The 23,340-nt window shown below is 46.3% G+C and overlaps 1 protein-coding gene across 6 annotated transcripts in view; it reads right to left on the bottom strand.

Annotated features, from left to right (window-relative positions):
* Nucleotides 1-23,340, bottom strand: part of tdp1 (tyrosyl-DNA phosphodiesterase 1) — a 167,320-nt gene that overhangs the window by 81,103 nt on the left and 62,877 nt on the right. For 5 of the 6 annotated variants that reach the window (XM_067992057.1, XM_067992055.1, XM_067992054.1 and 2 more), the window contains exons 8-12: nucleotides 20,934-21,104; nucleotides 11,933-12,011; nucleotides 9,397-9,582; nucleotides 8,950-8,998; nucleotides 6,763-6,829 (exon numbers count right to left, since the gene is read on the bottom strand). In XM_067992057.1, the coding sequence (XP_067848158.1) occupies nucleotides 6,763-6,829; nucleotides 8,950-8,998; nucleotides 9,397-9,582; nucleotides 11,933-12,011; nucleotides 20,934-21,104 (552 nt within the window). The remainder of the gene's footprint in view (nucleotides 1-6,762; nucleotides 6,830-8,949; nucleotides 8,999-9,396; nucleotides 9,583-11,932; nucleotides 12,012-20,933; nucleotides 21,105-23,340) is intronic. The other variant, XM_067992060.1, reaches the window with a different exon arrangement.

Below are 23,340 nucleotides of genomic sequence, written 5' to 3'. Positions count from 1 at the left end.
ATTCGAAATGATGCCGTGGGATCTTTTACATCCACCTCAGTTTAACGTCTCATCTGAAAGACACAGATGTCACATGAACCTCGGGTCTCTAACCTATAGGAAAACATGGAATGTGAGGAGGCCATTCTGCCTGAACAGCCCACACCTTCCCTAAACCAGAGATGGCCTACCCTGGTATAGACTCCACCCCACCCATTTAATGTCTTGAGGGGAAATTCTGCAAAGCTTTTCTCTAACTCCCAAAGACAGTCAAGCAAAACAACAACTACTTGCTTTATATAGCACCTCTAAACGTCCCAAAGTGCATCACAGGAGTGATTATCAAACATAATTTGACACCGACCACATAAGGAAATATTAGGACAGGTGACAAAAAGCTTGGTCAAAGAGGTAGGTTTTAAGGAGCGTCTTAAAGGAGGAGAGAGAGGTAGGGAGACAGAGAGGTTTAGGGAGGGAATTCCAGAGCTTAGGACCTAGGCAGCTGAAGGCACGGCCGCCAATGGGGGGGGGAGGGAGGGGGCGAAGGAAGTGGGCGATGAACAAGAGGCCAGAATTGGAGGAGTGCAGAGATCTTGGAGGGTGGTAGAGCTGGAGGAAGTTACAGAGATGGGGGTGGGGAGGGCGAGGCCATGGGGGGATTTGAACACAAGAATGAGAATTTTAAACCCGCCATGGTACAGGTCAAACGTCGAAGAACCCTCCGAAACAAATCATAACTGCACGGCAATTTAAACGTGAGAAACAAATATCCTTCTACTCTGAGTCGTACTGCGCCCTCAAGTTCAGTCACAATTACGTCGAGTAGCCACGTGCGGGAAGGATGGTTAATATTTCAAGACCAACAGAACTGCTAAAATCTCCATTAACATTCAGCCTGAGATTCAATGCCATGCCAAATCAGATATGCTGCTGTACAGATTATAAACCATCTGCTATTTTATTGATATTTAATGTATGAATTGTACCATTCAGTACTGCCTCAGATTTGATCATCGCTATCTATTCCACCACCCCCCACTGACTGTTCAGGTTCCATCTCACCATCAGATATTCCATTGGTAGTCCCACCCCCGGTCACCCACTTCCATATGCACCAGGCAGTAAAGGTCATTCTGTAATCACCGTCCGAAGAAGCAACAAAGCAACGGTGTGTGCAGGTCTCCAGAGTAAAGATAAATGATAAAATCACTAACAATTTCATGGGTAATTCGGCAATACTCTTCCTATATTGTACAGGGAGGGGGGAGAAGAATTCTAGGGAAAATAGTAAAAAAAAACAAAATATACAAGGTCCAAAATCTCCATGGAGCCTTGGTCAGACCCCGTCTTGAGTAGTGCGTTCACAGTTCTGGGCATCTCATCTCAGGTATGAAATATATTGGCCTTGCAGGGGGTGCGGCACAGATTCACCAGAATGATACTGGGGCTTTGATCTGCATCTCAACTCCATTTTCCTCCCCTTCGCTCCATTACTCTTGATACCCTTACCTAACAAAAATCCAGAGGCAAAGAGCCCTTGTTGCAACCCAGCCACCATCCCAGTTGAGCTGTCGAGAGAATTCTATTTTATTCAACTCTATTAAAATTCTCATGATCAAATCCCTTCATGGCCTCGCCCCTCCCTATCTCTGTAGCCTCCTCCAGCCCTACAACCCTCCGAGATCTCTGCGCTCCTCCAATTCTTGCCTCTTGCACATCCCCGATTTTCAATCGCTCCACCACTGGCGGCCATGCTTTCAGCCGACTAGGCCCTAAGCTCCGGAATTCCCTCCCTAAACCTTTCCGCCTCTCTCTCCTCCTTTACGTCACTCCTTAAAACCTACCTCTTGGTCGCCTGTCCTAATATCTCATGTGCCTCGGTGTCAAATTATGTCTGATTACACTCCTCTGAAGCACCTTGGGATGTTTTACTACATTAAAGGCGCTATATAAATGCAAGTAGTTGTTGTTAAGTACATTTTTGTCATTTTCTTGTGCTCTTAGAACCAGGCATAGGCTATTCACCCCCTGCTTCATCTTCTCTCCTATTCTTTACAACCACGGTGGTTTCCTGCACCAGAGGTCTTGTCCCTTCATCAAGGCTTCTCAATAAAAATAAATTAATGACAATAGGCAGGTATTCAGTAACTAGACATCCTTGGTTACATTGGTTAATCACAATTCCTAGCAGGACATCAAAAAGAAATGGAGCAGAACGAACTCATGGCCAAGGAATATAGTGATTAACTGGTGGGAGAACAGCAATAAAAATGAATAAGTATCCTGTGCTCAGGCCACTAAATCTCAAGACGGCTGCAAAGTTAATGGGAAGATAATTGTTTTATAGACTCACTGGACATGAAGTGGAGTTATAAATTTAATACAGTGTGTCATCGGCCATCTAAATCTGTCTCTGGTGATGTAAGCCTCAGACAGAGGAATCGGTGAAACTTGCAATTTGAACCTTTGATAGTCTGCCCTGACTGGGTGTCTGACAGAGTGTGACGGCAGGAGTAACAAGCTCACTGTCTGGGCACAAAGACTAATGTCCTTTGATGGAGGCCAGCTGCCCTTTCTTGTAGGCGGAGGCTTATTAAAAAAATTGTTTTACTCTGGTTATACAGCCGACTGCAGCTCTTATTGGCCGGCATTTTACATGGTTTTTTTTTTGCAAAGATTATCTGATGGAAAATATTGAATAACGTGAAAAGTTTGGAGGGAAGTCGATTCGTCACTGTGCCATGGGGGAGAAACACGGATTTACAAATTGTTTTACTTTTGTTGCTTTCCAAAGCACAGCAGAGTGACTGGGACAGTGGGGAACGAGCCATTCTTCCAAAGCACAGCAGAGTGACTGGGACAGTGGGGAACGAGCCATTCTTCCAAAGCACAGCAGAGTGACTGGGACAGTGGGGAACGAGCCATTCTTCCAAAGCACAGCAGAGTGACTGGGACAGTGGGGAACGAGCCATTCTTCCAAAGCACAGCAGAGTGACTGGGACAGTGGGGAACGAGCCATTCTTCCAAAGCACAGCAGAGTGACTGGGACAGTGGGGAACGAGCCATTCTTCCAAAGCACAGCAGAGTGACTGGGACAGTGGGGAACGAGCCATTCTTCCAAAGCACAGCAGAGTGACTGGGACAGTGGGGAACGAGCCATTCTTCCAAAGCACAGCAGAGTGACTGGGACAGTGGGGAACGAGCCATTCTTCCAAAGCACAGCAGAGTGACTGGGACAGTGGGGAACGAGCCATTCTTCCAAAGCACAGCAGAGTGACTGGGACAGTGGGGAACGAGCCATTCTTCCAAAGCACAGCAGAGTGACTGGGACAGTGGGGAACGAGCCATTCTTCCAAAGCACAGCAGAGTGACTGGGACAGTGGGGAACGAGCCATTCTTCCAAAGCACAGCAGAGTGACTGGGACAGTGGGGAACGAGCCATTCTTCCAAAGCACAGCAGAGTGACTGGGACAGTGGGGAACGAGCCATTCTTCCAAAGCACAGCAGAGTGACTGGGACAGTGGGGAACGAGCCATTCTTCCAAAGCACAGCAGAGTGACTGGGACAGTGGGGATCGAGCCATTCTTCCAACAACAGATGGAGTATAATGTGGGGAAATGTGAGGTTATTCACTTTGGTGGGAAGAATAGAAAAACAGAATCTTTTTTTAAATGGTGAGAAACTATTAAATGTTGGTGTTTGGAGGGATTTGGGTGTCCTTGTACACGAAACACAAAGTTAACATGCAGATACAGCAAGCATTTAGGAAGGCAAATGGTATGTCGGTCTTTATTGCAAGGGGGTTGGAGTACAAGAGTAAAGAAGCCTTACTGCAATTGTACAGGGCTTTGGTGAGACCACACCTGGAGTACTGTGTACAGTTTTTGTTTCCTTACCTAAGGAAGGATATACTTGCCTTGGAGGCGGTGCAACAAAGGTTCACTAGATTGATTCCTGGCATGAGAGGGTCCTCCATTGAGGAGAGATCGAGTAGAATGGGCCTATACTCACTGGAGTTTAGAAGAATGAGAGGTGATCTCATTGAAACATTTAAGATTATGAGGGGGCTTGACAGGGTAGATGCTGAGAGATTGCTTCCCCTGGCTGGAAAGTCTAGAACTAGGGGGCATAGTCTCAAGATAAGGGGTCAGCCATTTAGGACTGAAATGAGGAGGAATTTCCTCACTAAGAGGGTTGTGAATCTTTGGAATTCTCTACTCCAGAGGGCTGTGAATGTTCAGTCGTTGAGTATATTCAAGGCCGAGATCAATAGATTTTTGGACACTAAGGGAATCAAAGGATATTGGGATCGGGTGGGAAAATAGGGTTGAGGTTGAAGATCAGCCACGATCTTATTGAAAGGCGAAGCAGGCTCGAGGGGTCGTATAGCCTACTCCTGCTCCTATTTCTTATGTTCTCAACACAGCAGAGTGACTGGGACTGTGGGGAACGAGCCATTCACAATTACCTATCCAACTGTAGCCATCGTATCTCCAGCAATAGCACAAATCGGCAGACCAGGACTGCCATTCGGTACCGAACTGGTGCCTGCATTCCTAAATTATTTTTTATTTAAATTAAAAAAGCATTATTGCAAAGCACTTTACAAAACCAACAAAAAAATAAAGCATTAGAAGTGGTGACAGCGGCTGTTGGTGGTATCTATCTTATCGATTCTTCTACCTGCAAGTGTGGTAAGGGACTCCCGCTCTACGTTTTTGTAGAATTCATCCTAATGCTGAATATGAGGTTCACACATATACCCAGACAGAGAGGAGGCTTTGCTCAGGAGCCTCTATTTCTTCCCGATTCTGCCCTTGCCAACTTGTTTCCGAGCTCTGTTGTTAGCTTGCTGAATATTATTAGAGGCAACAGCAGCAGCAACTTATCTGTCCGTCAGAATCATACAGCGCAGAAGGAGGCCATTCAGCCCATCGTGCCTGTGCCAGCTCTTTGAAAGAGCTGTCCAATTAGACCCACTCCTCCTGCTCTTTCCCCATCGCCCTGTCAATGTTTCCTTTTCAAGTATTTACCCAATTCCCTTTTGAAAGTTATTATTGAATCTACTTCCACCACCCTTTCAGGCAGCGCATTCCAGATCATAACAACTCGTCGAGTAAAAAAAATTTCTCCTCATCCCCCCTCTGGCTCTTTTGCCAATTATCTTAAATCTGTGTCCTCTGGTTATCAACCCTCCCGCCAGTGGAAACAATTTCTCCCTATTTACTCTATCAAAACCCCTCATGATTTTGAACACCTCTATTAAATCTCCTCTTGACCTTCTCTGCTCTAAGGAGAACAATCCCAGCTTCTCCAGTCTCTCCACATAACTGAAGTATCTCATCCCTGAAAAAAAATTAATCAGAGATTGACAAAAAAAAAACCTGCCATCATTTTACAACCACCAGCACAATAATTTGCATTTATACTGCACCATTAATGCAGAAAACATTCCAAGGCATCTTACAGATAGGGGAGAAAAAAAATTAAACAGGGATAAAGGAATGGATGATGAGCTATGGAGCGAGAGATTAGGAGATTGAAAGCTCGATCAAAAACATGGGTTTTTACAAAAAATAAATTGCATGTCCTGTCTTCAGATTTAGTTTTGGTAAAATTTCTTATAACTTTGGAAGTTACAGACGAATCATCATTTCTACCCCAAACTGAGATTATCATTTCTGAGAATACTTCAGAAATGTTAGGTGCTTTTACTTAGACGGGTTAATTATTTGAAAGAAATAGAATCACCTGCTGATGTAAGGAAGGGACACAGAATGCTTGTTGTTGAGATCGTAGAAAGAGAAAGAAGTGGGAAATGTCAGTGCGAACTCCAGACAGCCACGTCTCCATAACAACCCAGGGGCCGCCAGTTTCATGGCAACCCGTTCTGGGGTGATCAGGAGCTGCTGGTTGTATTACGTTTGGCTGAATCTGCCCCAAGTCCAGTTGTTATCTCAGAAAATTCAATCCCATCATTATACGTTCCCCACACCTGGTGTCTTGCTACCAAGCCAGAGCCAGTTTTACTCTGACAGCACACGGTCTGTGGGCCACAACGCAAAGGCGACTCTGTCAGTCGTGGCTCAGTGGGTAACACTCTCGCCTCTGACTCAGAAGGTTGTGGGTTCGAGCCCCACTCCAGACAGTTGAGCACATCACCTAGGCTGACACTCCCAGTGCAGTACTGAGGGCGTGCTGCACTGTCGGAGGTGCCGTCTTTCAGATGAGGCGTTAAACTGAGGCCCCGCCTGCCCTCTCAGGTGGATGTAAATGATCCCATGGCATTATTCGAAGAAGAGCAGGGAGTTCTCCCCCCGGTGTCCTGGTCAATATTTACCCCTCAACCAACACTTAAAAAAAGATGATCTGGTCATTTATCTCATTGCTGTTTGTGGGACTTTGCTGTGCACAAATTGGCAGCCACATTTCCTAAATTACAACAGTGACTACACTTCAAAAGTACTTCATTGGATATAAAGCGTTTTGGGACATACTGAGGTTGTGAAAGGCGCTATATAAATGCAAGTCTTTCTTTTTTTCTGACTGCATCCTGCCTCCCGAATGTCTGGAGGTCCCGAATCTTTGTGGGCTCCCTGTGAGCCACCATGTAACCTACTGCTGACTTCCCTCAATCCAAAAGGGACTGGCAGCTCACTGCAAGCAACAAAAAAAAACCAGGGAGTGCGATGATCATGGGTCACAGGTGCCCGATCGAGCCAGCATTCCCCCAGTGCCGTCAACCACAATGTAAAATGACCGCTAAGTTCAAATGTCACTTACCTAAAGAACGAAGGCAGCCAAGGTTGCTTCTGTGCTGTAACAATGGCGTAAGGGAGTGAGCCTCCCGCTGAAAAAGGAAAGGGAGTCAGTTAGCAGCGATACTCTTCCACAGGGTAAAAGGGTTATGGAATAGTAAAAAAAAACAAATTGCATATAAATGTATTATAAGCTATTTAGTAAGAACTTTACGTACAAAAATACTCAAGTTTTCCATTCCTCTAATATAAGAGCATAAGAACATAAGAAATAGGAGCAGGAGTAGGCCAATCGGCCCCTCGAGCCTGCTCAGCCATTCAATAAGATCATGGCTGATCTGATCCTAACCTCAAATCGAAATTCATGTCCAATTTCCTGCCCGCTCCCCGTAACCCCTAATTCCCTTTACTTCTAGGAAACTGTCTATTTCTGTTTTAAATTTATTTAATGATGTAGCTTCCACAGCTTCCTGGGGCAGCAAATTCCACAGACCTACTACCCTCTGAGCGAAGAAGTTTCTCCTCATCTCAGTTTTGAAAGAGCAGCCCCTTATTCTAAGATTATGCCCCCTAGTTCTAGTTTCACCCATCCTTGGGAACATCCTTACCGCATCCACCCGATCAAGCCCCTTCACAATCTTATATGTTTCAATAAGATCGCCTCTCATTCTTCTGAACTCCAATGAGTAGAGTCCCAATCTACTCAACCTCTCCTCATATGTCCGCCCCCTCATCCCCGGGATTAACCGAGTGAACCTTCTTTGTACTGCCTCGAGAGCAAGTATGTCTTTTCTTAAGTATGGACACCAAAACTGTATGTAGTATTCCAGATGCGGTCTCACCAATACCTTATATAACTGCAGCAATACCTCCCTGTTTTTATATTCTATCCCCCTAGCAATAAACGCCAACATTCCATTGGCCTTCTTGATCACCTGCTGCACCTGCATACTAACTTTCTGATTTTCTTGCACTGGGACCCCCAGATCCCTTTGTACTGCAGTACTTTCCAGTTTCTCGCCATTAAGATAATAACTTGCTCTCTGATTTTTCCTGCCAAAGTGCATAACCTCACATTTTCCAATATTGTATTGCATCTGCCAAATCTCCGCCCACTCACCCAGCCTGTCTATACCCCCTTGTAGGTTTTTTATGTCCTCCTCACTCTCTACATTCCCTCCCATCTTTATATTACTGTGTAAGGTCATCAATAGCAACCACCTGCATTTATATAGCGCCTTTAACGTAGTAAAACGTCTTAAAGCGCTTCTCAGGAGCGTTTTTCAATCGAAATTTAACACCGGGCCACATAAGGAGATATTAGGCCAGGTGACCAAAAACTTGCTCAAAAGGTAGGTTTTAAGGAGCGTCTTAAAGGAGGAGAGCGAGACGGAGAGGTTTAGGGAGAGAATTCCAGAGCTTAGGGCCTAGGCAGCTCGTCAGTTAATATTCAACATTTGTACAATGATAATATCACAGGTTATTGACTATCTGGTAACAGGTGAGAGTCCTTTGTAAATATTCTATATAGCTGATGCTATAACTTGTTCATTATAAATTATGGATTTTATTGTTCACTTCGTAGAAACTTGCATTACGTAGTATGACTATCTTGAGATTATAATCAGTGGGTAAATGTAGATATGTAATTAAGTGCAGCTTTAGCAACCAACTATAAATAAATCTGTCTTCAGATTTCATTTTGATAAAGTTTCTGATAACTTTGGAAGTTCAATGGAGTTTGGGCCCAGACTCCCAGGAATCGTCTAATTCAAGAAACAGGTGATGGAGGCAGCAATCCCCGGAGGGATTTGAACACGAGGACGAGAATTTTAAATGGAGGCATTCGGGGACCGGGAGCCAATGTAGGTCAGCGAGCACAGGGGTGATGGGTGAACGAGACTTGGTGCGAGTTAGGATACGGGCAGCAGAGTTTTGGATGAGTTCAAGTTCACGGAGGGTGCAAGGGGTGAGGCCGGCCAGATAGCATTGGAATAGTCGAGTCAGGAGGTGACAAAACAGGAATGAGAGTTTCAGCAGCAGATGGGCCGAGGCAGGGGCAGAGATCATTGGAAGTAGGCGGACTTGGTGATGGAGAGAATTTGGGGTCAGAAGCTCAGCTCAGGAACAAATAGAATGCCGAGGTTGCAACACGCTTGCACACGCACCCACATGCAAACACACATGATTGATGAGCGATATAAGAACTTACCCGGATATCCTTCCAAGCTTGTCCTGACATTCTCAACAGTTGGATAAACCTATTCAAAGTAGTTATGAATGATACAAAGTGAGATTGCAGAGTTTCAATATATGTGTTTTAATCACAATTTAAACACAACCGTTACCAGGTGATTCAATATCCAGTGGGAGGGAAATATTCCACATACACTTTATCATCTGCTGCTGCAAGTAGGAGCAACCTAAAGGGGGCAGTTCCCTCACAGCGCTGCTGCGGGTAGCTGTCCCAGCTTCATTAACGCAGCGGAATGGTAAATAAAATGGCGTTACCACCTCCATACTCACCAAGTGCCACTGAAAGATTGTTATAAGCATCGTTAAATCAGATTTTCTTTTTAAAAAAAAAGAGTAGCATTCTTTAATTCCTGATTTAACGTTACTAAAAACAGGGTTAAACCTCCACGAACGTAGCACCCACCAAACGGAGAGGCACCTTCTGGCTGCTCAGGTATGTCCGGCCTTGGCCGAGTGTCGTGAGGCTCTCCTTAAACTCCGAGCACAGCCATTTTGTTTCGTCGGCTCCCAAGGAGCCGATGCTGGAAAACTGGCCAATGACAGGCCACGATTCCTGGTTCGCCAATGACGTTGCACAGTCACCCAAGACCTATTGGAAGAAAAAGAATCAACGTGCAAGTATTAGCAACTAAACTATCGGAAAAGACTCTTCAAATGTGCAGGAGGAATTGGTTCACTGGCCGGATAGAAAGGTCAAAGTGGCAAAACCACTTCAAGGCAATTATGGGAATAGCTCCAGGTTCGGTCAGTAAATGCACTGCCTGGTGTGGAACTGAACCATGCAAATCAGGAACATCCTCATTCCAATCCGCACGAGTTTGCTGATCTCAACCGGGGGCGGCAGAAAGGGTCAGACAATGGAGTCCAGCATCTCTGAGCAAGGGAGGGGAGAAGGTAGATAAACCATTGCCATGGTTCCTGTTCCTAATCATTCTGCACTGTCACCTGCTGGAAAATGTGCAGTGGGAGACACCAGGTGGGGACACATTGAAGATTGACTGTGACTCCGGCCCACAGTTAAAGAGTTTGCCGACATTCATCGGCACAGCTCGCGCATGAAAAATGGCCACTTGTGTGAGATAGAAGAGGGCAGCCAGAACCCCAGCAGGAACCAGAACCAATGGAACTGCACCCCAGCAGGAACCAGGACCAATGGAACTGTACCCCAGAATGAACTAGAACCCATGGAACCAGAGACCAATGGAACTGCACCCCGGCAGGAACCAGGACCAATGGAACTGCACCCCGGCAGGAACCAAGACCAATGGAACTGCACCCCGGCCGGAACCAGGACCAATGAAACTGCACCCCGGCCGGAACCAGGACCAATGGAACTGCACCTCGGCAGGAACCAGGACCAATGGAACTGCACCCCGGCCGGAACCAGGACCAATGGAACTGCACCCCGGCCGGAACCAGGACCAATGGAACTGCACCCCGGCCGGAACCAGGACCAATGGAACTGCACCCCGGCCGGAACCAGGACCAATGGAACTGCACCCCGGCCGGAACCAGGACCAATGGAACTGCACCCCGGCCGGAACCAGGACCAATGGAACTGCACCCCGGCCGGAACCAGGACCAATGGAACTGCACCCCGGCCGGAACCAGGACCAATGGAACTGCACCCCGGCCAGAACCAGGACCAATGGAACTGCACCCCAGCCGGAACCATGGAAAGAGTCCTTTCACCAAGCAAAAGTTGATCTGAAAAAAGGCAAATGGGATGGAAGTCTTTTAACAGTGTTGGCATGAGGTTTTGGGTTGAAGCTTGTTGCTAGGGAAATGTAGGGACAGTTCAATCTCCTACACGATAGCACAACGGGTCCATTTGGCTCAGGTGGCTGGACTTTCGCCTGAGTCAGAAACCCCACTCCAGGACTTGAGCACAGAATCTAGGCAGTGCAGTACTGTACTGAGAGAGTGCTGCACAGTCAAAGATGTTGCCTTTCCATTAAACCGATGCCCTGTCTACTTGTTCTGGTGGTTCTGATCAGCATTAAAGATCCCAAGGGATTGTTTGGAAGAAGAGCAGAGAGTTCTCCCATAGTCCTGGCCAACATTCCTCCCTCAACCGACATCGCTGAAACCAGATCAGCTGACACATTGCCGTTTGCGGGATCTTAATATCGTGCGTAAAAGCAAGACCATCTTTCTTTGCTATCAGTGTATCAATCAGCACAGCTGTGACGCCTTCGCTGGAACCAGTTGCTATCCCTCGTGTTCTCCATTTAGCATAACTAATTCAGATAAATGCAGCTTGGTGTATCGATTGAATGGGCCTTCCATTCATTGTACGTTTACAGTATTTACACAGTTAACGGTAGAGATTCGTTGAAAGTGGGTACATAGTCAGTACAGTCAATCAAATAAAAGACAACAATATTTATCCCTTAAGCAACATCACTAAAAAATAGTTTATCTGGTCATTTATCTCATTGCTATTTGTGGGATCTTGGCAAATTGGCTGCTGCATTTCCTCTATTACAACAGTGACTTCAAAAGTAATTAATTGGCTGTAAAGCGCTTTGGGACGTCCTGAGGTCATGAAAGGCGCTGTATGAATGCAAGTTTGTTCTTTCTTTCACAAGAACACTATATAGAGCAGGCTGTCACAAAATATTTCTTAATCTTGTTAGTCAGTGAAACGGCACTCATCTGTAAAGTTGTATTAAATGAGATAAAGTTTTGTGGTAATATTGTGCTGACATTCTATTTGCTCCCATGTTACCATAGTTTAGGATTCAGCAGTGTAGTGATTATTTATGAAATATAATTACTTGTTTAAAATGTCACGGCAAAGCCTTACCACCTGTAATTCTATTCATCTCGCAGATGCTTACGGCTTTAATAATTATCATTATACGAGCTTTCAATGAAATTTTCTACAGGGGATAGTTCCATTTAATTTGCGCAAAGGCAAAGCCAGATTTACATACCTTTCGGAGTTTCAAGTGACCCCATTTTTGCTTTTCGTTACCTAGGTGACGGCCGGGAGTGGAACCAATGAGATAAACTCTGCGAAGAGAAGGATTAAAAAAAAACTTCAATAATAAAATGTGAAACATTTTAACCGAATATACATAGAAAGAAAAAAAAGACTTGCATTTATATAGCGCCTTTCATGACCTCAGGACGTCCCAAAGAGCTTTACAGCCAATGAAGCACTTTTTGAAGTGTAATCACTGTTGTAATGTAGGAAACACAGCAGCCAATTTGCACACAGCAAGCTCCCATGAACAGCAATGAGATATTGACCAAATAATCTGATTTAGGTGTTGGTTGAGGGATAAATATTGGCCAGAACACTGGGAGAACTCCCTTGCTCCTCTTTGAAATAGTGATATTGGGATCTTATACGTCCACCTGAGGGGGCAGACTGGCCTCGGCTTAACGTCTCATCTGAAAGATGCCACCACAACGCAAAGGCGACCCCACGTGCAGCACTCCCTCAGTACTGCACTGGAGTGTCAGCCTAGATCATGCGCTCAAGTCTCTGGAATGAGCCTTCTGACTCAGAGGCGAGAATGCGACCTGACGTATAGGTTGAAAAAGGCAACACATCAGTATGTTGGACCGTAGATTGCGACGTGCCTTTGCCTCCATCAAATCCTAGGTTCAACCAACATTTGGGTTGGCCATGATGGCGAATTGCAAACCGAGGCCAAGTCATCATCAACAACAAAGAAACAAGTTACATGGCACCTTTAGCATAGCAAAGTGTCTCAAGGTACTCCACGGACCAGACACCGAGCCCAAGTTAGATGACTTACAGGAGGTGGCCAAAGAGGTAGGTTTCGAGCAGGTTCACTGAAGGTTGGGAGGAAGCCACAGAGGAAGAGGAGGTTTAGAGAGTTCCAGCATGCAGAGACATGGGGCTCAATTTTAAAACCGAGCCAGGAAGGGGGCGGGGGGGGGTCAAATTGAGGTCGGGAAACCCATTAGTACAGACTTCCCGGACGTCCTTATGATTTTGACGTAATGACGTCTTTTATTTATTTTTTTGTCAGTTTCCCGTCCACCTGACCGGCCTGATTGACAGGCTAGTCTCAGTTGGACAGGAGAGCAGCCAGGGAGAGGACGTCTTCAGGTAAGTCTGCAGGTAAGTCTTTGTTTGTATGGATGGGGGTGGGGGGGGGGGGGAAACAGGGGTGCACCTAATCACAAAAATATTATTGTCCTTGAGGGTACAGAGGCAGCAACAAAGACGATTCAAGGCACCGGGAATTCAAGTTATGAGGAAAGATCGAAGGAGGATGGATTGGAATAAGACAAGACCATGGTTTCTACCCAGTTCCTGGTAAGTATGAGTTCACGGTGCAAAGCTCTCCCGTCACTCAAACCTAAACGTCAGCTCACTCATAGAGGCTACATGACCTAGGACTTTGATGGTTGTTTTTGAGGAACATTTACTCTTGCAAAAGAGTGGAGCCTAGATTGAAAAATATTCTTCAGAATACCAAGTTCGAATGTAATCATCGACAACAACTTACATTTATACAGCGCCTTTAACGTAGTAAAAGGTCCCACAGGAGGGCAATCAGATAAAATTTGACACCGAGCCACATAAGGAGATATTAGGACAGGGGACCAAAAGCTTGGCCCAAGAGGTAGGTTTTAAGGAGCGTCTTAAAAGGAGGAGAGAGAGGTGTACAGGCAGAGAGGTTTAGGGAGGGAATTCCAGAGCTTCAGACCAAACAAGAGTACAACTCAAAACTGGGAGAGATAGCTTTATAGAAGGTTCAACCTTGGTTCCCTGCGGGTTAGCCAATCTCAGTTGGGCCGTAGGTAGGAGCACTAAAACTGGGCTCAGTGCCACAGCGGGGGGCGGGGGGAGGGAGGGAGAAGAGGAGAAAAATCACCACAGTTTCTGCTCCTGATCCCTATCAAATCGGCTAGCCTTTTGGCAATGTCCAGGCTGACACATGAAGAACAGACACTTGGTCACAGTACCGGTGGGCAGTTAGCCCTCAGTGGAATTGCACCCCAACATGAGTCAACAACAGGAGAACTGTGGGCGGAGAGAGACTCAAAAGGGAAAAAAAATGAATATGCTGATAGAAAGTAATGCAATGTTCAGTCAGAGGGATGAAAGTTGCCTTTATTCCCAATGAGAGTCTTACATTTCATGTCTCTGTGATTTATTCAGTATATAACGAGCAAAATTCTCACTGCTGGTCATGGTGACCCACAGTATAACCACATGAACTTGGCACAATCAACTGCAATTCAGAACCGCCAAAATGCAGCCAAGGTACAATAACGGCCCTAACTGGTCGAAAGTGGATTCCAACCCTCGTCACAAGCCCTGGTCTGACTTTTTTTTCCACATGTGCGTTCTTTTTAAATAAAATCTTCGCTAGAACGGAAGACAGCAGCAGATTAGAACCCCTTGTATTATCTGCTCTTGAGAGTCGGGACAGAATGCAGCCCAGATGAGGGAGAGGGGAGAGGGGGGACAGGGGAGAGGAAAGAGGGGAGAGAAAATTCAGGACAAAAGAGAAATAAAACAGCTCCTCCCCATCTTCTTTTCTACAATGCAAGATAAGTTCAGCTCTGTTGATCTCTCTTAGTTTATTGCCCCAAGCTCCCCCCTGCTCTTCTCTTTGCTGTTGGCCTTTATATCCATGGTTTCCTCACTAACCTCATGCCGAGGGCCAGTATCTCACTCGGTGTTGACAGGGTGTGAACGGAAAGCCAAGGAAACACAAAGCAGCAGGTGGCCAGAGGACCCACAGGGGGACTGGGTGGAAGGGGCTGTGCATGGCCTCAGGGCCACAGTCCCAGCATCGCTAGTTTGAAGTGACTTGTGTTTGAAAGAAGTGATAATTAACTTGTACCCAGCAGTGACCTGGGTCCACCTGTACTCCTATACTCATTCCTGGTCACCATATTGAAGTGGAGACATCCTGGAAGTAGAGTCGGTACAGAAGAGAGCAACTAACCTGATGCCAAGATTTAGGTAACTGAGCTACAATGCAAGGTAGCCTAGAGGTTACAGTACTGGACTTGTTCAAATCCCACCTTGGCAAGTTATGAAAATGAATTCAATAAATCTGGTCAGACACTAAGGGAATCAAGGGATATGGGGATCAGGCGGGAAAGTGGAGTTATTGAATGGTGGAGTAGGCTCGAGGGGCCGTACGGCCTACTCCTGCTCCTATTTCTTATGTTCTTATGGTCATTTGTAGGCTGGCACCAGTAAAGCTTCTGGGTTGTTGTAAAAACCCAATTGGTTCACTAATGTCATTACCCAATCTGGCCGACATGTGAATCCAGTTCCACACTTTGTGGTTGACTCTTAATGCCCTCTGGGCAACTAAGGATTGGCAATAAATACTTCTTGCCCAAATCCCAAGAACAAATACACTCGGGGGGGGGGGGGGGGGGAGGCAGCTCATGGGAGAAGATATTAAGTTGCTCGAGATTCTGGGGGCATAAATAAATTGAACACCAGTAATATGTTTGACATAATCATAAACTCTACAACAATGCTACACAGACTCGAGTTCAGAATTGGGAAGGTGAAGAGACAGACACTGAGTATATATGGAACAGACTGCCTGGGGTAGTCAGTGGGAATGGATCGTTTGAGCAGATTCAAGAAGGAGCGAGATGGATATTTGGCAAAGAAAGTTTAACTGAAGGGAAGAGAGACACAGTCTGGTATTTTTCAAACTCCAGCCAGACAGACCTCAACCTTCTGTTTTATTCCTGTTTCTTTCTCATTAAGGGGTTGGGTTAGGGGCGGGTGGGCAGTAAAAATAGTGGATTTTTGGAGCGGGACCATATCCCGGCTCCACTGTGCCCACTTCCGGGTTTGACCCAGGCGCGTTTGGATTCGCACACAACAGAAACCAGGAAGTCCCGCCCCCACTTAAAGCCGGCGGGTTGATACTTAAAGGGCAATGTACCTCATTGCGATAGTTGAGGTACTTAATTTTTTGTGTATTGTAAAACTAATTACAAATTTAACCGTACCTTTTCGGGTTTCCCATCGCTTCCCATTCATGTGATGTGAAAGCAGGCGGGAAGGGCCGGATCCATGAGGTGAGTGCCTTTATTGCACTGCTTGTGGGCCCGGAGGAGCAGGAGTGCTTCATCCAGGCCCAGCAAGCTCACTTGGCCGTCAGGGCCCATGCCATCGGCCGATCCCCCTCCCCCCCTCCTGGATCCCTCACCATAGTGGACACCACCCCCCCCCCCCCCCCAGAAGATGGTGGATCCCCCACCTCCAACTCTTCACCCGAACTCCGCTCTCTTCTCCCAGCCTCAGAGCTCTTCTCCCGATCTGCGATCTCTTCACCCGACCTCCGGTCTCTTCCTGGTAACAGCCCCCCCACCCCGATCTCCACCTCCGGTATCAGAACTCAACGCCCACCCCCACCGTGGCCCACGAGCCCATCTTCTCCGAACCCCAGCCTTCCCGCCCGACAGCCAGCTAGCCCGTCAACCGGGCTGGCTACCGGGCACAAAACCCGAAACTAAAATTTATTGCCCACATTAAGGTCGCGATTGCAGATTGCGACCCACCAACTTAACTTCCGGGTTTCGAATACGATTATCTTTCGCCCCGCTCCCTTCCCGCCTCCGTGCTAAAATCATGCCCCAGGTGTCAGCCATGGCTCAGTGAGTAGCACTCTCGCCTCTGAGTCAGAAGGCTGTGGGTTCAAGTCCCACTCCAGAGTCTTGAGCACAAAATCCAAGCTGACATTTCAGTGCAGTACTGAGGGAGTGCTGCACTGTCGGAGTTGCCGTCTTTTGGCTGAGACGTTAAACCGATGTCCCGTCTGCCCTCTCAGGTGGATGTAAAAGATCCCACAACACTATCGCGAAGAGGAGCTGGGGAGTTCTCACCGGTGTCCTGGCCAATATTTATCCCTCAACCAACATCAACATCAAGCAGGTCAGAGGCTGGGTATTCTGCGGTGAGTGACTCACCTCCTGACTCCCCAAAGCCTTTCCACCATCTACAAGGCACAAGTCAGGAGTGTGATGGAATACTCTCCACTTGCTTGGATGAGTGCAGCTCCAACAACACTCAAGAAGCTCGACACCATCCAAGATAAAGCAGCCCGCTTGATTGGCACCCCATCCACCACCCTAAACATTCACTCACTTCACCACCGGCGCACTGTGGCTGCAGTGTGTACCATCCACAGGATGCACTGCAGCAACTCGCCAAGGCTTCTTCGACAGCACCTCCCAAACCCGCGACCTCTACCACCTAGAAGGACAAGAGCAGCAGGCACATGGGAACAACACCACCTGCACGTTCCCCTCCAAGTCACACACCATCCCGACTGGGAAATATATCGCCGTTCCTTCATTGTCGCTGGGTCAAAATCCTGGAACTCCCTTCCTAACAGCACTGTGGGAGAACCGTCACCACACGGACTGCAGCGGTTCAAGAAGGCGGCTCAGCACCACCTTCTCAAGGGCAATTAGGGATGGGCAATAAATGCCAGCCTCGCCAGCGATGCCCACATCCCATGAACGAATAAAAAAAAATCACTAAAACAAATTATCTGGTCATTAACACATTGCTGATTGTGGGATCTTGCTGTGCACAAATTGGTTGCCGCGTTTCCTACATTACAACAGTGACTACACTTCAAAAAGTACTTAATCGGCTGTAAAGCGCTTTGGTCCTGAGGTCATGAAAGGCCCTATATAAATGCAAGTTCCCTCATTTATTTATTGCTGTCAGTAATGTGGAGCTTCACTTATTGTCGCTCAGCAGAGCAAGAGAAATGCGACTGAAAGTTTCTGGGAACGGGAGCTGGTGTCAAGAGTGTGGTTTCACCTTTACGCTGTGCAACACGATGGACATTCTTCGCTTTGTAGCAAACAGTGGGAAAATGTACTTCCCATAAATAAGGCAAAGCAGCAATCCAAATAAACAGAACAACAGAGATAAACAGTGTACTATGTACACAGCGAACATCCAAGGGACAAACAGCGATCCCACAGCCACTGCATTTAATCGGACAAAAGGCACCCACTGCTGAGCAAACGAAGGGGGGCTCAGAGTCTGACTGTGGACTTTATTGTCTGCATAATCTTAACAGCCCAGAAATTGCTGGAAAAATAACGATGAGTTCACGGTGCACGCCATTATTAGTGCATTAAAAAAAACCCAGCAATTTGTGGCGAGGAAGAGATACTCCGTGACTTGCAAATCTGCACAAGTTGCTGGATGATTTGCGCTGCCTCTGCCGTTAGCCTCCCAAAGACGGGATCTCACTATCACTGACATTCACTCAGCGTCAACAAATTGCCGGATTTGCGCCGTAAATACAAATGAATCGTGCCGCAGATATTCAGGGCTGGTATTTCATGTTGCAAGGGCCCTGTTAATGACGTGATTTATGATCCTGACATGAAACCCATCCTTGGAGGCCCAGAAAGGGAACAATTGAAACTGTGGAGTCTCACTCCTGCAGATAGTAAATTGATCCCAGAGATTTTTAAAATTTTGAATTTTTTTTTCTTACTTTTCCTTTCTGTCTCATTTTTCTCTCCCTCTTAATCCAATCTTTCTTTCCTTCTCTTTCTGTATCTAATTTGACTCTAATTCACCCTATTTCCTTCTCCGTTGTTCCCTGTTTCTTTCTCTATCCTTAAATTTCATTGATTAAGGGGATAGACCGCTGGTCCCGGCGTTCACTAAGGCCCTCGCCGTGCCGTTATCGGTTCGCACTGCCAGCAAGTTACGCCGCAAAAATAATACAATCTGAAGGGTGAGGTGTAAAAAAAACAATTCAAAGCCGCTCGTCGCAAGATGCCCCGCTCCAGCATTTCTCCTCAGTCATCTGGGATGAACGTGCGCTGTGTGACATGTTAACAGAAGGTAGTAACCCTTTTATACAAACATACCTTCGTTAAGCTAGCTGGCAGGAATCTCACACAAACAACATTCGTCACAAACATCACAAAGTGCCTTTGTTTCTATCCCAAACACATTTTGTTTTTTTTTAAATCAGAGTAGAACAAATGACACTGTTAAAGTTTACCTATTAGCTCAGAAGGTACATCATGACATTAAAAAGGACCAATATGACTCAGGCCAAGCCCTCCACCAAACAGTGAAGCCCGGCCTCCGTCATATCCAGGACAACTTGACCTTACTGCCTCCATTGTCCTGGAGTCTCCAGGAACTAAAGATGAATCTCCGGGTCACTGCAGTGAGCAACTCGGGAGAAAAACCACAGGGGCATTTAAAAAAAAAAGTCACTTTCTTTGAACACTTTTGTCGATGAGTGATAAAAAATATTGGAAATGAGGAAATCTAAAGTCTGTTCGACTGACAGTCAAGAATCATCCAATCGGGTGACAAAGAGTCTGTTCGCTTTCCAATCGGTGCAGGGAGGCGGGACACCCGTGAGGATGGACGTGTTGGGCGACCAATGGCTGGAGGTGTGGGTGGGGGGGGGGGGGTGGGGCGATTGGAGACAGGACGTCGTGTGATGACACCTCCAGGAACATGTCCAACCAGAGTTGGCAACCTAACGCCATATCCAGGTCAACTTGATCTTACTGCTTCTCTATAAAACATCGCAGATCTGCCACAGGACCACCGAGCCTGTGTCTGCAAGGTCAAAAAGCATCCGTTCAAAAATCCATTTTGGGAAAAAAAAACTTCAGGCAGGAATTCAAAGAAAAAGAACGAGAAAGAAGTTGTACAGAGAAAGGGTGAGATATGGGTGAGAGCTATCTCACATTGTCCAGAGGGCTCAGCACTTCCACCCGCTGGCTGGGTTCCCTGAAAATGCAGGGTGTTATTGACAGTACTCGTGTTGCCATCAGGACACCAGATAACAACGCTATGGTGTTTATTCATCAAGAAGGGAATTCACTCCATCAACGTCCATCGACACCACCGCCAACAACAACAACTTGCATTTATATAGCGCCTTTTCACGGAGTAAAACGTCCAAGGCGCTTCACAGGAGCGATTATCAAAGAAAATTTGGCACCGAGCCACATAAGGAGATATTAGCAGAAAATGCCAGAAATACTCAGCAAGTCAGGCAGCAGCTGTGGAGAAAGAAACAGTGTTAACGTTTCAGGTCGATGACCCTTCGTCAGAACTGACTTGCTGAGTATTTCCAGCCTTTTCTGTTTTTATTTCAGATTTCCAGCATCCGCAGTATTTTGCTTTTGATTTAAGGAGATATTAGGTTATCATGGAATCATAGAAAGTTACGGCACAGAAAGAGGCCATTCGGCCCATCGTGTCCGTGCCAGCCGAAAAAGAGCGGTCTTTACTACCATCCTACACACGTTTGCCCCCGACACTAACAGTCATATGTTGCTTCTGGCCAACAAATCGTCAAACATTCCAAAGAGGGTGCAATCAGCTTATTTTTCTACTCCAATGTGTGTCCCTCCATCAATGTTTGCATCCCCGGTGCCTGCCCTTGGTAATAATGTGGGGTTTGTGCCATCTGCTTTACTAATATCACGTCCTAAAAATTATCACTTTCCTCAGAGCCACCACTTCCAAAAAAAAAAGAGATCCAGGTCCTCCTCATCGAAGGTGGCCAGTTCTGGGAGCTTCTCCGATCTTTCTTGGCCCCTTAACTCAGCCTCCAACAAAATATGCTGTCACCCTTTAAGAGCGCAGCAGACTTTAAAGGGCTGCTGCACTCCCAATTTAGCCTCCCACAAAATCCAACAACGCTCTCTGTGCATGGAAAAACCAGGCTTGGGAGCATATTTAAAGTATGAAAATTACCCCCGACCCTGAGGAATCTGACTCGGGTTGGGATACCACTCGACTAGCCCAGGTGTGCATATGGGAGCCTGGGCGTGTGGGCCATTCTGTGGCCTGACTGAGGGAATTAAACTGTACGAATTTTTTTTTTGTTTAGGTTGGGTTCGGATACTCTGGGATGACACATTCAGAATAGAGTAATGAAGTCAAATTAAGATGACCTGGTTTCTGATAGATCGTGCTGCTTTATGTGACCGATCCATTCGCTGAGCCCAGCCGATCGGTAAGACGACAGGTAATCAATCAGGTCGCATTTGAAGTTCGTCGCCGATTCGCCCGCCGTCTCAGAACTCCCTTCCGGTAGCCGTGGATACAGAGGACTCAGCCATATCCTAGCAACAACCAGGAGGAAAATATCTTTAATGTTTATAAAGAAAGAAAAACACTTACATTTAGATAGTGCCTTTCACAACCTCAGGATGTCCCAAAGCGCTTTACAGCCAATAAGGTACTTTTGAAGTGTAATCACTGTTATAATGTAGCAGCCAATTTGCGCACAGCAAGATCCCACAAACAGCAATAGAAACATAGGATCAGGAGAAGGCCAAACAGCCCGTCAAGTCTGTTCCACCATTCAATGAGATCATGGCTGATCTGTGACCTAACTCCACATACCCGCCTTAGCCCCATATCCCTTAATACCCTTGATAGATTTTTGTTAACCACTCAGATTTAAAATTAACAATTGAGCTAGCATCAACTGCCATTCCAAACTTCTACCACCCTTTGCGTAAAGAAGTGTTTCCTAACTTCACTCCTGAAAGTCCTGGCTCTAATTTTTAGGCTATGTCCCCTAGTCCTAAACTCCCCAACCAGCGGAAATAGTTTCTCTCTATCTACCCTATCAGTTCCCCTTAATATCTTGAAAACTTCGATCAAATCACCCCTTAATCTTCTAAATTCCAGGGAATACAACCCTAGTTTGTGGAATCTCTTCTCCAAGATAATTTAACCCTTAGAATCCAGGTATCATTCTAGTAAATCTACGCTGAACTCCCTCCAAGGCCAATGTATCCGTCCTAAGGTGCAGTGCCCAGAACTGAACACAGTACTACAGGTGTGGTCTAACCAGGGCTTTGTATAGCTGTAGCATAACTTCTACCCTCTTGTATTCTAGTCCTCTAGGTATAAAGGCCAGCATTCCATTAGCCTTTTTGATTATTTTCTGTACTTGTCCATGACATTTTAATATCTATACACATGGACCCCTAGCTCTCTTTGGACCTCTACTGTTTCGAGCTTTTCACCATTTAGAAAGTACTCTGATCTATCTAATGTGATAATGACCAGCAAATCTGTTTTTTAGTGATTTTAGTTGAGGGATAAATATTGGCCAGGACACCAGGGAGAACTTCCCTGCTCTTCTTTGAAATTAGTGCCATGGGATCTTTTACATTCACCTGAGAGGGCAGATGGGGTCTCGGGTTTAACGTTTCATCCGAAAGGGGGGGGGGGAAATGAGACTTGTGACTTTACTAAGTCACACAGTGCGGGGAGGTCCGTGATTTTAGCTCTGGTGAGGGGGTGATATGATTGGTCTCGGAGTCGCCTGGCAACAAGACGGAAAAATAGAAATCAGACAGGGACCTCGTCCAAGGCTACCTCCCGCAAGGGCGCGAAGGTGAACTGAAAGTGGGGCAACTGCCATGTTCCTCCTGCCATGGCCCCCAACCACCCCCACAGGAAGGCGAATATCCCACCAAACCTCGCTGTCTAGGCCTGAACATTAAGCGTTGGCGTTCTCGTACTTCAGCAGCCCACAGAGCCATTACATACAATCTATAGAACAGAAACAGGCCATACGGCCCAACTGGTCCATGTCGGTGTTTATTCTCCACACGAGCCTCTCCCCTCCCTACTTCATCTCACCCTATCAGCATATCCTTCTATTCCTTTCTCCCTCGTGTACTTATCTTGCGTCCCTTTAAATGCATCTATACGAGTCGTCTCAACTACTCCTTGTGGTAGCGAGTTCCACATTCTAACCCCTCTCTGGGTAAAGAAGTTTTTTCTGAATTCCTTATTGGATTTATTGGTGACTATCTTATATTGATGGCCCCTAGTTCTGGTCTCCTCCACAAGTGGAAACATTTTCTCTACGTCTAACCGATCAAACTCTTTTCATAATCTTAAAGGCCACCCCTCAGTCTTTTCTTTTCTAGAGAAAAAAGCCCCAGCCTGCTCAGTCTTTCCTGATACATACAACCTCTCAGTTCTGGAATCACTCTTGTTATCCCAGTTTGAGTGAGAGAGGAGAAAGAAAAAAAACAGTTCTATCATACAAAGTACTTGAACTGTGCTAACAGTAGGACTAGTCCCACATGGCAGACTGGTCAGAAAGGTAAAAGCCCATGGGATACAGGGAAATGTGGCGAATTAGATCCAAAATTGGCTCAGTAACAGGAAACAAAGGGTAAGAGTCGATGGATGTCTTTGTGAATGGAAATCCATTTCCAGTGGTGTGCCACAGGGCTCAGTGTTGGGTCCCTTGCTGTTTGTGGTATATATTAATGATTTGGACTTGAATGCAGGGGGCATGATTGGCAAATTTGCAGACAACACAAAAAT

The sequence above is a fragment of the Heptranchias perlo genome, chromosome 10 (genome assembly GCF_035084215.1).
Source record: "Heptranchias perlo isolate sHepPer1 chromosome 10, sHepPer1.hap1, whole genome shotgun sequence".
In the NCBI taxonomy this organism is placed as follows: Eukaryota; Metazoa; Chordata; class Chondrichthyes; order Hexanchiformes; family Hexanchidae; genus Heptranchias; species Heptranchias perlo.
This window is presented reverse-complemented; position numbering and strand designations above follow the sequence as displayed.